Genomic DNA, 18,006 nt, shown 5'->3' on the forward strand with positions numbered 1-18,006 from the left:
ATGGAAGAAATTATAATATTTGGAGTAGGTTCTGAATCAGGCTATTCTATCCTTAGCGAAAGTTTTCAGTGCTTTAGATGAGGGAAGTTTTGTAACCAAGAGGTAAGTAAATAGGGTTAGTCAGTGAACCGTGAGTGGTAAATTGGCACCGAGGTGTAACCGTGATCGGCTAATCGGCGCTAATCGGTTTTTTATAGGCTGTGTTCAGTGAATTTCTTAAATTTGAATTAGTAAACAAAAGACACTTGTCAAGTAAGATAGAATTAATATTCATAGATTCTATGTTCATTATTGCAACTGCAATAATGGACATAGAAAAGAAGCGTGAGAAGAGTGAAGAGTTAAATTTGTGAAAAAGGGATAATACAAAAGAAGTAAGTTATTTAACAGAAAGAAATTAGATGAAAAGTAAGAGATTAAATTTTTATAGGAATCCAGAAGAAAGAGAGGAAAGTGAAGGAATTAGGTGTAGGAAAAGTTCTAGGTTTTAAAGGAGACTGTAAGTGCCTGTAGCCATAGTTTTTCGAATTTGTTTTATATTAGAAAAATTTATATTTATTCCATCAGGAAAAATCCCCCTTCAACCTTTATTATACGACTATTATAACCAAGTTAATTTATAATAAAAACTACACATGAAAATCATAACCCAATTGCCCTCAAACCCCCTGGAATTCTCAAATAAATTAAAAACCCAAAAGCTATCGAAAAGTAACAAAATTCAAATCAAAGACTTTGCCACTGAAAATAAAAAAAATCCCACTTTTCCACGCACAGGCTGATTGGTACCGTTCAGGTCACTTCCGGTTTTAAACAGTCTCCCTGATCGGATGATCGGCTTGGAACAATATTTATGGAGGGGATCTCAGTGGCACAATTGGTTATTATTATTAATCGTATCGAGATATTTATTACAAGGTGATCATTTTTACAATGTCATATCCCGTGTTGGAAGAATCTGCTAAGTCCACTGTACACCGCCTAGAAGCGCCTTCCCGTAGTGTGGTGAATGCTTCTTCGATGCTCCTGGAATTGTTGAAAATTGTCCAAATCAGACATTCAGATCTTTGCACCGGACGGGACTCGAACTCACAACAGTGAATCGAGCCGGGGTATCGATCCGCCCAAGAGCCAACGGTCTTGTCTATTGCGCCACTGATTTCCCAATGATCCCCATGATCGATTATTGATATCTAAATAATGTATGTCTCAAATGTAACCAACATATTTTCAACGTAATCAAGCTATTACTAAAAAATATAATGTATGAACATTATGAAGGTATATTATCTGAAAATTATGTGCGTTGTATGCTATAAAAATAACTTAACTAAAAAATGTATAGAAAATATCAGTTATTTTCTATTAATATGAACAATACGTTTTATTTGATAAATTCGAGTTAATATATTGGTATTTCCCCTTAAAATTATGACTACATGTTTTTATAGTCCATAAATAAGTCATAATATAATCTATTTTTGAGTGAAAATGTGTAAATCTATGTCGAAAATATCGAAAGTATAATTACTTTACATATTCTTGCTGTTATGTTCACATAATGTCGTTAAATTGTATGAACATCATGTTTTAATATATTTTAGTTACATTTGTTCCGTAAAGGAGACAAGTTATGTCCAACTTGTGTTCTTTTTATATAACACTGCCAGTTTGTCAAAATCTGCTTTATTTATACTAATCAGAGATACATCTCTGAGTTTAAATTTGTGAAAAAAGTGATGAGTTTCACAAAATTAGAGTATGAAAGTGCATCAATGTCAGCAGTAGAGTGGAGTACTGAGTTAGAAGTGATAAAATTTAGCAAGATAAGGAAAATTCACGGATAAATAGTCAATTAATAATGTGTTTGTTTGCTAAAAATATCTTTCTTTAATTGCAGTGTATAGCGGAAGTGAAAGCGTTAGAACACACTTTTCTAATCATTTATTGTAAAACTGAGTTGCAGAAAATGTGCCCAGAAATGTCGGAAAAATTCACCAAAATCATAAAATTGGCCTGCTTTGACACTTGATCTGTATTGTAAATATATTGTACGACATAATGTAGATAAAATAACAAAAATGTGTAAAGACGTATTTTCTTCCGCATTTCTTGCTCTATCAGGTTATATCTTAATTTTATTTTATCGGAACTAAAATAGGATTATGGCGTGGAAAATTACAGAAAATAGGTGATGGCAAACTCAATTTAATGGAAAAAGTATGCAAAAAACATTGACGAGCACCGATATTTGTCCAGAATTGTGTTTAAAGTGATGTATTCTATCAATAGACTCAATAAAAACCTGAGATCTATAAGTTTTTTTTTAATGATATGCTGGAAAAAGCAATAAAACCACACAATTTTATTTTCTTTAATTTTCCAGCTTTCTATTACGAATTTCAAGTCGGGAATGTAATATTGTTCACTAAAATTGTATCCCCTAACGAAAAACACTCATTGCATTAAAGTTTCATACGCGATAAAAGTGCACGAGACATGCAAAATGTTACTGAATTGTTGAGGACAAATAATAATTGATTCGAGGAAAATATTTGAGTAAGTTTTAAAGAAAAATTCCAAAGAAATGACAGCTCTTCAGTCGATAATTATAATACTGACATTACTGAGTGATTATATTTTGTTCAGTCATAATCGATACATTTTGCCGTACATAATGCCGTGATTATATATAAAATAAAAAGTTGTTATATTTTGGATGTAAAAATTCCCTATTCACCCGAATATGGACCTCTTTTATACGGTTATATAGAAGAAATTTGTAAAGTCTTCGCCATTATTTTCGTATAGATGTCAGACATCTCTACTCATTTATAGCGATATATGCTCCTTGGGGCAACTAATCGGCGCCAATTGGTTTCAATGATGATCATTATCGGTTAATCGGTACCCAAAGTGAACCCTGATTGGCAGACCTAGTTACTTCCAGTTTCTACCACTCGATTTTTTCCCAAGTCCTAATAAAACTGATCCGGAATCCTTGTAAGTACCATTGGTCCTTCCGCTAAACCTCAAGCCCTCGCTTTTCTTAAGTGTCTTCAACATTCCCTTTCCAAGCAACATCGAAAATCTCTTTTCCAAATTTCACTTTTTACTTTTTTCACATGCAACGAACTTTACAGAATGAAGTATTTTCTAAGTCATGATGAGTGAATTATCATGAAGAAAACAAAACATTGAAGATAAAAAATGCGCCAAATGCTCTTCACGTTTCTTTCAAGAAAAAAAAATCTAGGGCTAAGCGTCATCTTCGAAATGAAATGTGATATAGATACCAACAAAAATGTGATAATTAATTGGAATAACAAAAATCATTTCCACTTTCTCATAAAGGGAAAAAGTTTCAGGAACTATTTGGATTTTTCTGCGAATCGCTTTTTTTTGGAATGAGGAATAAAAAGGCATCCTTTTGTGATTGTGCATTGGGAGGGCGAAGTGATATTTTTCATGAATAGAAAGTCTTGATGCAGTCGAGTTCCCAAATAGAAGCATTTTGTTTCAATTCCTTCAATATTACAAAATTCGTGAGTCAATAATATACAAATTAGATCAATTATAGTAGTGGTTTCACTGCCAAATATAAAAGAAGCTGATCTTCAAACTCACTCTTCAGTTTGCGTTGACAATTTAAAGTGAAAAGGTGGAAAAAGTGAGATACATTTTTTGATTCAGTGGAAATCTTGTAGATTATTAGTTTACATTTTCCCAGAAAAGGATATTTTGCATGCAAAAGGATGACAAGAAGACTTTTGTATTTAGTGATCTCCCTCACTTTTGTGATTTTTGCTGTGGCAGAAGAAATCAGTGAGAAAAGTGATACTTTAACGGAAATTACTCCAAGAAGGCGAAAGCATCTGTATCATGCCCTGTGTAAGGAACATAATCTATGATCTTCGCAGTAGGATAGGACATTCAGTGAAAAAATTCCATCAGTAGGGAAAACCGGGGCAGAATTAGTCAAATGAAATTTTTCTTTGCAAAAACTTTGTGGAACAAATATTTTAATCAGAGTGATAATGGCTAAAAAGTTTACTTTGGATAAATAGTGATTAGCTCAAATTAATTTAAATGTACCTATTTAAATCTCCCCCTGGCTAATTCTGCCACGGTTTCCCCTACAGTGACTTTTTTATCGGCAGAAGATCATCATAAAATAATAGAACAGAAACCCACTAATTTAACATAATTGCAGATTTGGACTATTGCTTTGGGAAGTGGAACGAATGACCTGATAAAATTGTGTCTTCTTTTTCTTAAACAGTTCCTCTTGTTGGATTGGGTGGTCTTCATGCCATATCAGCACTTGTAGCAATTAAATTAAAAATTGTTGTAGTATTTATCCTAATTGTGGCAACTGCGGTCTTTGGTTTTAAAATCTGGAAAGGAGGTGCCCTGTTTGGGTGCAATCACAACGGACCTGAATATCACGATGGACCAATAATTCCATACGACAGGTAAAAAGTGTTATAGGGGCTTTCAGATCTAAAGGGCCAAATAAACTCAGGCCAGGGGCCTCTCGACATTTGATTTTTCCAAACGTTTTTCCATAGAGGCACTGAAGACTATTGGCAAGTTTTTTCCTAAAGAGAATTGACTTATCAGTCTGATATATTTCGAAATTGTGCATTAAAAGCTATCAGAAAATACATATTTCATAATGTTCGCCAAAATTATACAAGAACTACAAGCAAATTTGTTTAAGTCGCGGTGCAATAACTGCAAAATTTTTACAAGGAAAACTGAAAAATAGCTTCACTTTTTATTAGGCTTGATAGGCCCCTGCTCAGGCTGATCCTTGAGAATATTTAGCCTTAAAATTTTTGCAGTAAAGGTAATGTAAAGGCAGTGAAGACGATCCTAAGCCCTCAGTGTGGGCAAATCCTTAATCGCCTAATTCGCAAGCTAAAAATTCTTAAAGATCAGGCTGAGTATGTCTGGGTTCAATACAGTACACTCTCGCTAATACGGCTCTTTTAAGATCGGACTACTTTTTAATTCGGGCGGCAGTTAAATTTGAAAAAAGTTTGTTGTCATTTTTCAAGTTTGATTATGATTATCAAATGAATCAAATATGCTCAAATTTGGCATGGTTTGTCTTAGTTTTGATGTGATTTTGCATTATTGAGGGATTTTCATTCAATTTACGTTATATATGAGTGTGTAAACTCAATATCTATGTGCACATGAATAAAAAATCGTTGCATTTCAAAAAGTTTGTCGCCCGAATTTCTCTCTAATTCGACTGACATTTTGGTCCCAATTGCCCGAATTTGAGAGAGTCTACTGTACTTAGCTACAGAGTAACAAAAGATTACAAGGATAATCGTTAGTTTGCACCAGGATTATTCTTGTAGCAGCCTTGAGCTAAAATAAAAGCCGAAGTGAATTTGGTGGTGCCTGTTGAGATTCTTCGAAGTGCCGCGAAAATTCACGTAGAGAAAATGAGAGGTTTGTTAATGTGAAAATTGCTTAATTCCTTAGATTTAAATCATTTTCACAAGAAAATTCTTTTAATAATTTAGTTGAATACAGCTATTTAGGTTAATTGTAAATACTCTTCGATATTACAACAAAAACATTGGGATGAAATTTTGAGCTGGAAGACTCATATTCTTTCGAGCTGTCTCGAAATTCAGGATAAGTTTGAGGAAAATCCTTTTGTACAACACTATTTTGGTTAATAAGGAATGCAAAAGTACGTATTACAAGAAGGGACACGACCTGCTAATAAGCATAAATTAGAGAAGAAAATATTTTGTCGCATTTTAGAGATTTTTTGCAACCGCAGCGCCATCAGACGTTTGTAATGTGAGTTATTTGTGTCTCTATCTCTCTCTCACAGTTGAATTGCGCGCGATTTAAGAACTTTCAATTTGAAGTGATATTTGTATTTAATTTCTTTGTATTTCTGCAATATTCAAGTAAAAGGGTGTGTAGTGAAGAGCTACCTGTCTTCTGACAAAGATATCAAGAAGAAAATTTCTTTTTTATGTGAGTTTTTCTTTCTATTTATGTCTTTTTGGCGTAAAATATTTATCATGACACCGTGAAGAAGCGGGATTAGTGTTATCAGCTCGGCTATCTACAATTTCCATAAGAACTACAGTAGAGTTCCTCAAATTTGAACATTTAGGGGATATAGACGACATTTCTCGCATTTCTCAGTCCTCAAATTTAAACAATATTTTCAAAAACGTAACGGAATTCATGTTAAATGCACTTTCCCTAAACTAAGAAAGATAACTTTAGGGAATATATCAATGCAATTTATTGTTAAAGAAATGGAATTTGTTGCTGAAGTTAATATAATACGATAATATTGAGGAAACACCCGAGAAAAATTATTCTAATTCAGACTCCACGCAAAACTTTCTTCACATAACCTCAAATTTTACATTTTGAACTCAAGCGTCGTTCAAATTTGAGGAACTCGACTGTATCAACACAAAATTTCCGATATTACACGATTTTTAACGAGCTCAAGTCTGTATGTAAAGTTACTCAAATATGTATTTCAGCAAAACGCGTAATCTGAAAATGTGTAATTTAAATTTTATGTCATGGAAAACTATGCAACCAACTGCGAATGATTACACAATTCTGTACATTTTCTTACATATTTCGTGTAAAATTACACAGTTTTCAGACAAAGTGTGTACAAATTACTCACATTAGACTCAATTATTAGACTCACAAACTCTGAAACTTTGTATAAAGAACTAAAGTTACTTCCAGTTAAAAAAATAATCAAAGTACAACAAATATTACACATTCACAAAATAAAACACAAATAATTCACACACAATCTAATTTACTAGAACTTGCACAAGATAGTAGAAGACAGGGAGATATAATAAATATCCGACCTAGGACTACAAAATATGGTACTAAATCTATTTCATTCAACTCAATAGCTAATTACAATAGCCTTCCTATAAACTTAAAAAGGAATTCTGAAGAATACACACTAAAGAAATTTAAAAAAAACTGTAATTGAACTTATGTAATTTATATCATACAAATCTAAACAAAATTAAAACTTATTATGAGTTTTGTATAGCCTTAAATAGGAACAGAATTGTATCTTTAGGCATGAAATAAACTTCAAATTGAATTGAATTGAAATTGAATTACACAGTTTTGAGACGAAATGTGTACAAATTACACAATTTTCAGACAAAATGTGTACAAATTACACATATGTGTATCAGTACACACGATTAAATGTTTATGTAAAATTTACAATGAAAATTATGGTAAAATACCTGAAATTTTCTACTGTGTATATCGTTTAACTTTTCAAATTTTTATCAGTCAAGATTTTAGGGAAAATTTTGATAAAGAATTGGATACTAAGGGCAAATGATCCAAGGGATTCTTAAAAGGCGCCCTTTTTATATGGAGCAATTTGAAGCCAATTCCTAAATTGATCTCGGACTCAGCTCACAGTGCTCCAAGGAAAAAATTTATTTAAACAAAAATTTAGTATATTTATCCCTCCATACGGAAAGGTATCGTATAATACGGAAAACTTCTCACTTTTTAAATATTTAGCATAACGATCACGAGTGCAGAAAAATTCCCATACGAATTTGTATGTGAAAGTAGGAAATTGGCTTCAGCTTGGAAGGCCACTCGCCGGGGACTAGTTAAAAACCAATAAAATTGGTTGCTTTTTAAGATTTTGAGACTTGGGAACATTTGCTTAAGCTCTCTAATCTGAAGACCGCACTCAGAAAAACTCTGAAGAGATCGACATTTGATCATCACTCCTAGGGTAAAATGAGGTAATTTGGAACCATTTACAATTTAGGACATTTGAGATTTTCTCATTGTTTCAGATGAGCAAAGAGAAAACAAAGACCGCAAAATAGAAGAAAAAGACGATTAAGAAGAAAAGGAACAGCATTTCTTTCTTTTGTATCTCTAAAACAGTGAGAAAATCTCAAATGTCCCAATTTGTAAATGGTTCCAAATTACTTCATTTTATCCTACATGAAAATAATATTTCCTTTTGAAAATTATTTGCTGTATTGCACAATGCCGTGCAATTCAAAATAACGAAGATCTCCGTATTACGACATTGCATTGTCGAAACCGAAAAAGACACCATAATTCGCAATTAGGAACATAGAAAAATAGCATACACGCAGGAGATATCCTTCCGTTTGCAATTATAGGAACCGCCTGTGCTCCTGTTTAAACAGATATTACTTTAATTTTCAAAATGTGTACTTTCAGTGGAAATATAGTGTCCCATTCAGGACCTGGGATATCTTTTAGTGGTGGATACCCTGGAGGTGATCCCTACAATGCCTGGAATCCAGACACTTTAGCATCTGGACCTTCATCAAGTGGAGACTTTCATCATGATTTTCATCACGATTCTCATCATGATTTCCACCATGATCATCATGATTTTCATCATGATGCACCTCATCATGATGATTCTTCAGGTCCTCCTGCCGACACGTCAGCAATGTCTGCTCCAGAGATGCATTCAAAACGAAGAGTTGCTTATCAGGGTGCTCGACAAAAGTATGATAGATTTTTAAACTAAGGGAAGATAGGGTACCTTCGGATGATATAAGCTTCGGACAACTAATTTTTTATGATCTCAATGAATTTGAAGTGATTTGGCATTGGGCCTAAGTTGGAATTTTACGATTTCCTCACTGTTTATGGCTTATACACACTAGAGAAATTTATGTCCATATTGAAGAGTTTTCCTACAAGAGAAATCCGAAAAAGTTAAAATAACATTCCGGAAATGTTAATTTTACCCTGCATTATTGATCCGAAATCAGTGTAAATATTACCCTTTTTAGGTGTATGAGGGGTTAAAATTACCCTTTTTCATGTTAATTTTACCCTTAAAAAGGTGTAAAATTAACATTAAAAAATGTTGATATACTTTTACACCTAAAAAGTGTTAAAGTTACGAGGAAAAAAGTTAATCGCACCATCTTTTTTTCTCAGTGTACACAATCGTAAAGTTTGCTTCAATGACGACATAAATGTGTCTAGTGCGTAGAGGCCATTAGATGACCAAATAGAATTATGGTTGGTGCTATTCCAATGAAAATTAAAAAGGAGACAGTTTTCTCCTGATTTTTTTAGTACAGGACTTATCTCATGTACTAAAAAGAACATGACTGTTCTTACGTTAATTAATGATGATGAACTGGCGCAATGTACTTTGAGAGGGACTCTCCGGTGTTCGACAGTGAAAAAGGGTCACCCTAAGATGAAAACATTTTTTTTGTCTTGCCCAGAGCTTTCGGTCCCGATGTGGACCTTCTTGAGTGGCTAAAAAGGGCATGAATTTTTATTTTACAACAGTTTATGTTAAAAAAATGACCTTTGTAAATTTTTTTTAAACATAATCTGTTGTAAAATAAAAATTCATGCCCTTTTTAGCCACTGAAGAAGGTTCACATCGGGACCGAAAGCTCTGGGCAAGACGAAAAAAGTGTTTTCATCTTAGGATGACCCTTTTTCACTGGCGAACACCGGAAAGTCCCTCTCAAAGTTCTTACGTTATTTCAAAGAAGATATTAATGAGTAGAGCTTAATAATATAATATAAATGTTAGATAAGAATATAATAGCCTGAAATAATATTATTTTTGAACCTTCGCACACACTTTAGCTTCGAACACTATGGTGCGTGCGAAACCTGAAAGTCCTCCTCTACATTCGCTTTATCATGAAGCACAAGAATGACAGGAATCAACACAAGAAAGGCAATTTGTGTTTTTGCATTCACGATCTTCTTCACTTTTAGATTTTCCACATGAGAACAGTCATGTACTAAAAAATGAAAATGGGAAATCTTTCTCCAGAACATTTTTTATTATGAGTGTTTTTGAACAGACTATACTGTCCGTTTTGTACGTAATATCAAAGACTTTTGTATTTAGTACATATGTACATTTAGTATATTTTTTTTAGTACATAAGTGTTCTCATGTGATTTTGCGTAATCGACTTTCTTGGGTTACTTCCTGTCACGTCTGTTTTACCCTGTCCTCATCGTGTCATAAAACCATCAAACAGTCGTGACAGGAAGTGGCCGAAAGATAAGTCGATAAAGCAGAAGCACATGAGATCATGTACTAAAAAAAATGTTCATTAGAAAAATTTTGTTTTTCATTTTTCATTGGAATAGCAACATTGTTCTTGGGAGTATGGTTTGTACTTCTTCGTGATCCTCCTTTTCCCTTTGTTTATCTGAAATAAAATCTCAAAATTCCAATTTTGAACCTGTTCCGAATTACCCCATTGTACCTTTCCTATCGGTAAGAGTAATTAAGAAATATTATGAAAAAATTGAATTTACCGAAGTCAACGTCGCCCCAAGGTACTCCATATTATCTCTGTGGGAAAATTATTCAAATTATCAATTTTTTCCAGTTCATTTGATTGGACTAGCCTGGCTTTTGCTGTTTTGGGAGTGGATACAATGGTCTGCCGCAAAAGATTTATTTGTGAAATGGAAGTTCAATCGAAGGATAATCCATTCTTTGGCTTTGCCTACAATTACTTGAGTCGAGGAATGTGGACGGAATACAGAAACTTCCCAGAAATCCCACACAATCTCGCTGACTGTGCTAGGCTGTTCAAGGCGTGCTATTCCCCAGCTGACGACAAAAATCAAGAACTTTCCAATAAAGATCCCGAAGAGGATGAAAGCGACACCACTGAGACAGAAGACAACGTAGCTAGTTCAACAGATAACGTAGAATCATTAGGTCGACAAATAATGTTGAGAATGAAAAAGAAATCAGAGTGAAAGTGAAATTTTTGGGAGAAAACACCGACAAATCGTGACTGACCCACTGACCACTCTTGGGGGTGTTAAACGCTGTTAAAGAAGAGTTTCATAGGCCCCAGAGTCACTAATTAACCACCAACACGACCAGAGACATGCGACACATGACGAACTTTAAGAGATTTACGCTATTTATTGAATTTCCTTATTTATTTCCCCTCTCCAGAAAAAATCGTCGCTTCGATCAGCATTTGTCATACCATCATTATTGCGATTGATATAATTGGAATGTGTATAATTTTGTATATTCAGCTCATGAAAATGAAAATTTTACAAATTGAATAAAAAGCACTTTATATTTTAAATTTTTCGCCACCTAAAATAAAGTGATCTTTTAAGGCAATTATGAGCTCATTGTGCTACAAAATAAGTATTAATTCTTGATTAAAGGGTGACTCTTTACCTGAACAAGAAAAGCACATTTAGTTCATTATCGACTAGATAAATAAATTATTTAAAAAATCTCAAAGAGTATTTGATATTTTTCACTGAAAGCCCTACCAACTTCATAATAGTTTTACGAAGTCCAAAGGTTTAAATTAACCCTTTAACGATGAGCCACTTTTTACAGACTGAAAATCAACAATAAAAATTAAACTGAGAAACATAATCAATGCCAAGTCTTACATCTAACCTTGGAAAGTCCAACAGAGTCTGATTCGGTGCATTTTGTGCTTCTATGAACGATAGGGACAAAAATAGCCCAAAAATTTAAGTAATTTTTCTGACAATACCAATGAATAATATTTTTCGCTTTAATGAAAAATATTTCGTATGAGTATTGTAGTTTTTATTGCCAAAAGGGTTTTGCTTAAAAAAAAATTGGAAGTATAAAAAATAAATAAAATCAATTATGAATTTGAGAATTTATAAATCCGCCATTTTTGAGCTTAAATATTTACTACATAGCAATTAGCTAGAGACTTGCAAAAAATATTCTAGATTCCTTTAACCTTCTACTTTACAATTATGTACAGACATAGGAAAACAATAACTTTAGGTAGTCAGGAAAAATTATTTTCTTTATGGGACACCGGTGTTCCAATCGTCCTTAAAGGGTTAAGAACCGATATCTAATTTTTATGTGAAATACAATTATGGTACTCCTAATCTACAAGGAGTTCCGTGTGAAGTGACATTTCTAGACCGAAAAAAGCCCGCGAAGTCACTCTATTGCCACAGAAAAATTGCATATGCGGAAGAGATATCTTTCGAACAAGTTACAGAACTAAATATAAATGGTTACGCCAATTTTTCGGCATATTTTCAGCGCTAAATGTTCATATAAAATATATTTAAAATTTACCGCAATTTAGGGGAATTAATATTAATGTCGTTCAATTAGCCGTAATTCAATGCGGAACCTCCTAGGCGAACTTTTTAAGTGATTTATAAATTAGTTTAAATCGGTTGGAAACAAGTAGAGGGAAGTGGGACTACTTTGAGCTATGGAGCTAGAATTTTATACGACTTTTTCGCCTATTTCTAAATGAAGCTTGTCCTTACAATAATTTTATTTAGATCCACAATTATTTTATCTATTCAAATTACATCATATTAAAACCCAGTCTCAATTAGAAATATGCGAAAAAATCATATAACAATGTAGCTCCACAGCTCAAAGTAGCCCCACATCCTCCTAAAAAACGGTAAATAATGATAGAATACTTTTAAGGTATAGAGGGTAAATTAAGTTAATTCAAAACCTGCTCCAAATGGAAATTTTTCTCTATTCCAAATGGAAACGCCATTGTTTTCATGATAAATACAATACTAAATTATTTTATTTATATATTTTCTATAACACAGTTTCATTATTTAGTTAATTATGCTCCAAATAAAGCGAAAATACATTCATATTCACAAATTTTAATTTGTTAATTTCTCAGAAAAATTAAAAGTGTACCTTTTCACCATCGAATTTTTCATCGATCGACCATGTTTTTCAATGAAAAGCACAATGAAGTGACTATTGTTGATTCGTTTCGTCTAACATTTAGGTCACACTTCTGGCTAATTTTAGTTAAATTAAGTGATAATCTTTATTGTTAACGGTACGTGAAGTTTTCAAATGAAATAATTACCTATTTCATGAACAAAAAGGGTTTTTCTGAAGTATCTGCAAAAGCTTCAATAGGAAACCCCGGAAATATGATTTTTTTTTGAGAGATTTTCTTATTGTTTTAGATGAGAAAGGAGAAAAGACCAGGAATAAGAACAAATCCTTCACTCAAGAGCAACTCAACAAGGTTTTGGAAGCCTTTCGTCGCGGTTTCACTTACACTGTTTGTCTCCAATTAGAAACTTTTCCTTGTCTCCATTTGGATTAATTTGTTTTCAATAGCATCATTTTACACTTGCGTATTTTTCTTGTATTTAAGAAGTTTTCAAATTATATCTAACGAATTTTCACTAAACAGTAACATTCTAGGAGAGTCAAGGAGCAAATTTATGTAATTCTCTTCAGAAAAAATATAAACTTGATGTGTTGAATCTTCTGTCAAAGTTAAAGCGTCTGGAAATGGTTTTGAATTAGGACATTTACCCTACTTCACCACAGCTAAATAAGACTGAAGTAAACACGAAGTTCTGTCATATTTCTCGTAAGCAATTACAGTAGAGTCTCGCTATAGTCCATATTTGGTTTCAAATTTGACACTTGGGTCGCACTATAGTCCATGTAATTTTTTAAAATTATCAACGATTTTTAGTATTGAAATTGCTCGACGTCTTCCACTTTCTTTGCGATTGTGGTACTTGTCCTCGCTCTCTTCATTATGGATAACAATTATAACAACTACTTAATAAAGTTTGCCAAAAATATTAAAATAATTATGCATGTCGCATACTGAAAAACATAACCTAACTTAAAATCAGTGTTTTGAAATCAACGGTCGATAAATTGTGGACTATAGAGCGATGGCTTATAGCGAGACTCTACTGTACTCACACTGAATTTTCAACAAAGCAATTTCAACTCAAATCGTATTCAAAATTTAACGTATTTAGTGTTAAAATCTTTCAAAAAGAACAAATATTTAGATAGAATTCATTATTCATCAAATATTGAAATGAAAATTCATAATTTTAACCAATTTATTTTTAGTGTCCAATTTTATCCTCAAAGTGTCCAAAATAAGAAACTGGACAGAATTATGAGCCTTTCCCCTATTCAAGTCTATTACTTACTATATATTTGTTTCGTTTCCTGAAATGTTATCAGAAAGAAGTTACGACAATTGCTGATCCAGGTGACTTCTGTGTGCAATTTGCATCTGGAAATAATCAAATATATTATGTACCAACAAAAATTTCTTTATTTTACTCCCTCCACTACAGAATGTTTTTTTTTTAATTTTTTTTTAATTAATTTTCTTGATTTTCTTCTTCTTCACCGAATTAATTGATTTAGCCAATCTCTCTAATTCTTTCTCATCGAAATTCTCATCGAATTTTGTGATTTCCTTCTGTTTCCTCTTGTCAATGGCATCCTGGACAGCTGCATAAATCCTATCCCATGCTATTTTTCCCCATGCAATCACCAGATCCTGCTTCATGAACCCAAAGCCTATCAGGAGGATTAGCACTAGAGCTGCAATTGAATTGGGATTTAGGTCACCATCCGTCGTCCTGACGTCTGCATTGAAATTCAATTCGACAAAGATTGTACTCTCATTGGCTATGAATTGAACACTTGGCTGTTTGAACTTGAAGTTTTTGTCTGAGAGGGTTGTCCGTAAGTCTACGTGGTAAATGCTCTTGCCGTCGAATGGTATCCGGGGGAAGAATACCATTACTCCGGGATTGATGTTGCTTTTTAGGTTCAATGGGGAGTCAACTCTCTGGGAATAGACGGGTTTGTCTATGTTCCCTTTCTTGTAGAGGGATATCTTGAGGGATTTGTAGTGTTGATTGTTGGAGGCCATTATACGAGCTGACACATCGATAAATCCTAGAGGACTGATTGCAATTATCGTTGCATCCTTTACGTCTGAGTTTGTCATTTCGATTACGCGTTTGGAGGGGATTGTTCTGTCCACTTGGGAGTTTCCGGACTTTTTCACTTGGATGTCGTACGTGTGGCCAGGTTGTAGTCCTCGGATGCGATATTGGCCATTTGCATCGCTATTTGTTTCTTCGTGGTGATCAGGGGATACTGCTTCCACGAGGACATTGGCAAATGGTTCTCCATTGAGTGACAGGACAGATCCAAAGACAGAAAAGGACACTCTACGTCCAATGAGCTCAACATTAATTGTTGCTCCTTCCCCAACGTCAATTATCTTGGAGACTGGATCAAATTTGTATTCCTTCATCATGGGCTTCAGGAAATACTGGCTGGGAGAGAGGGAATGGAATTTAATCACTCCGTCATCGCCAGTTACGAGATTTTTCCTGTAACTTTCGCCTCCGGACAGTGAAAGGAGGACACCGGAAAGGAGATTTCCTGCATCATCCCGGAGGGTAGCTACAATTTCGCATAATTTTTTTGCACGGATCACATTGGTATTCCTGTCCAGGGCGGAGAATTCATAGGATTCTTTCGATGCTGTTATGTCAATGTCTACGGAAGCATCAACAGCGGTGAATTTGAACTCTCCTTTGCTGTCACTCTCCGTCAGGAGATCAATAAGTTCGGGATTGTTTGGGAAAGTCAATTTGAGTTGGACACCAGACACTGGGGGTTCAATTCTGCCCAGGATACTCCGATGCTTGGAGAAAGTGACAAAATAGGGAGCAGTAGCTCCAGTTGAGAATTCCTTGGGAATTTCTTTGGGATCGTATTGGTGATTCCATTCAAATTCCACACTGTATGGTCCTTCCTTGGGCACGCAGAAGAAATTCAGTCCCACCTGGAGATCTTCCTTGGAGGCTGTTGCATTTGCCGGAGCTTTTTTCCAGAGATACTTCATCTGAACGACATGACTGGCAATTATTGTGACTTTGTAGCCACTGTGAATGAATGCCGGGATGGTTTCCACGGCTGATTGGACAGAAAACAAATACCGAGATGATTCCCAGCAGAGTGAGGTGTCCTGGACAGTAGCTTCATACTTTCCCGGCATGACATCTGTGAATGTGAACTGGCCATTTTTCAGCACAGCACTTATGTACTGCCCATTTCCATTCCCTGTCATATCGACAGAATTCAGGGTTATTGTGATATCTTTGCAGGCGGTATTGGCGTCCGGAAGGCACATAACCTCTCCGGAAACACTCGCACGGAGCTGAGTGAAGAGAATCCCCGACAGAGGAGAAGAATTCACTTCGATATTCTGTTTTTGCGGAATAAATTGCATTCCGGAATTTTTCTCAGCCTCTGACAGAAGCACCTGGACAATGTACTTCCCATTCGGCAGGTAAGTACACCATCCCCCTGAACCCTCTGCTGGAGTCTCTAAATCCACATGAAATCCCCTCTCGCCGACAATTGAAACCCTGTGGCTCACACTGGACACAACCTGACCACAAACCTTAAATTCTGACACCAGAATATCAGGGATTCTAGGATTATTGGCTGCAATCTCCACTGAAATATCATTAAATTGGACATTTTCGGCAGTTACTTGTACCATGTGACTTCCGGACTTGATATTATCGAATTTGTAAGTGCCATCATCCCCCGTAGCTGCCACTTGAATCCCATCCAGTTTGACTATGGCATTCTTAATCCCCTTCTGACTGCTCTTACTGGTCAGAACCCTGCCAATTACACTGAATCCCTTCACCTCAAAATGCTCCGGAATCTCAATTGTGTCTTTCTCAACCAGAACTTCCAGGAACTCCGGTTCAATATTGTATTTAATATCGGTTTGTGTGAAAAATGGTTTAATAAGGTATTTCCCAGGATTAACTCCACTGAATACAAATGATCCGGATTGCAAATCACTCGTACTGATGCAAATTGGCATCCCGGAATATCCCCTTTCACTGCTAATGTCTATCGACTGGGAAGTCATACACTTTGGGCTGTGCTTTACGCCCTTCTCCGGAAGCAGGGCAACAGCAATATTCCCAAAAGATTGACCATCGCTCAAAACTCTCCCCAGGATATCAAAACCAGTTACCTGGAGGGCATTCTCAGCCAATTCCGTATTCCCACTACTGACTTCCACGGTGATCTCGGATTTTTCAAAGTGCCACCTATCATGACTGACTCTAATCCTATAAGATCCCGGAATGACCGGAGTGAAGAAGAAATTACCCAGGGAATCCGTCACAGTTCTCCGGATATCTTCATTCTTTGAATCATGCAACTCTACCCGAACTCCCTGAGCTCCTTCATTTTTCTGCCCAAGAATTGTCACTCTCCCATTAATGCCAAAACCCTTGAAGACAAAATTAACATCCCTGCCCAGACTACAAACATCATTCTCCCCATTGAAATCCAGTTCAACTTCTTCCGGCTCAAAACTCCATCCCGGTGGAGGAGATATCTTTAGAATGTACTCCCCTTTGTCGTACAATGGGATGAAGTAGTATCCATTGGATGGTGAACAATCAGTCTTATCTTTGAGGCTACCCTGCTTGGTGAACCTACTCAAAAAAAATGACCCAATTACCACCTAATCTAATTTAAAACCCAAAACCCAAAAAACGATCTACCCCCAAATCCCAAAAAAATACTCACAATTTTATCTCAACTTTGGAAAAATCTATTGCAGCATGACTCTTGATGAAACCTCCACAGCCCAGAATTTCCTCACAAATCACCACTTTCAGAGGAATCAAAAAAACTATCAGGAAAAATTCTACCCATGCAATCCTAACCATTTTTGCACTCAATTCTTCTTCAGGAAAACACCTCACACATGTCACTTATTCACTTCACTTCAGATTCACAAGACCGATTACTGCAACAGATGTCGCAGGCATCGGACACGTGACCCGCGTGACAAATATTCAAACTTGTCCAAAAAAAAACCACCAAAAAACCTCAATTTACCCCGCAAACCAACTTTTAAATTAAAGAAAAAATCCAAATTCTTTAAAAAAAAACAGTTCTAATAGGAAAAAAATAAAAAAAGAATAAAAAAGACTTGGTTCCGTCCAGGATCGAACTGGAGACCTTCTGCGTGTAAAGCAGACGTGATAACCGCTACACTACGGAACCATGTTTCCTCTGCTTTCCAAAAGCTGTCTTATAAAGCTA

General features: G+C 35.1%; 2 protein-coding genes and 1 non-coding gene across 3 annotated transcripts; 1 reads left to right on the forward strand and 2 right to left on the reverse strand.

Moving 5' to 3' along the window:
* The first annotated feature begins 3,755 nt into the window (after positions 1-3,755).
* LOC129801115 (uncharacterized) lies at positions 3,756-11,231 on the forward strand. Its single transcript, XM_055845879.1, has 4 exons — positions 3,756-3,891; positions 4,283-4,475; positions 8,263-8,559; positions 10,436-11,231. Exons 1-4 carry the CDS (start codon positions 3,756-3,758, stop codon positions 10,812-10,814), a joined length of 1,005 nt encoding a protein of 334 aa, XP_055701854.1. The 3' UTR covers positions 10,815-11,231.
* Positions 11,232-14,152: 2,921 nt separating this feature from the next.
* Positions 14,153-17,685, reverse strand: LOC129800658 (BOS complex subunit NOMO1). Its single transcript, XM_055845208.1, has 2 exons — positions 17,485-17,685; positions 14,153-17,390 (listed from the first exon to the last, which is right to left on the reverse strand). Exons 1-2 carry the CDS (start codon positions 17,625-17,627, stop codon positions 14,216-14,218), a joined length of 3,318 nt encoding a protein of 1,105 aa, XP_055701183.1. The 5' UTR covers positions 17,628-17,685; the 3' UTR covers positions 14,153-14,215.
* Positions 17,686-17,894: 209 nt separating this feature from the next.
* On the reverse strand, positions 17,895-17,967 carry Trnav-uac (transfer RNA valine (anticodon UAC)). Its single transcript has one exon. It is a non-coding gene; the product is annotated as a tRNA-Val (tRNA).
* Between the last annotated feature and the right edge of the window lie 39 nt (positions 17,968-18,006).

Source organism: Phlebotomus papatasi, chromosome 2, assembly GCF_024763615.1.
Source record: "Phlebotomus papatasi isolate M1 chromosome 2, Ppap_2.1, whole genome shotgun sequence".
Taxonomy (NCBI): Eukaryota; Metazoa; Arthropoda; class Insecta; order Diptera; family Psychodidae; genus Phlebotomus; species Phlebotomus papatasi.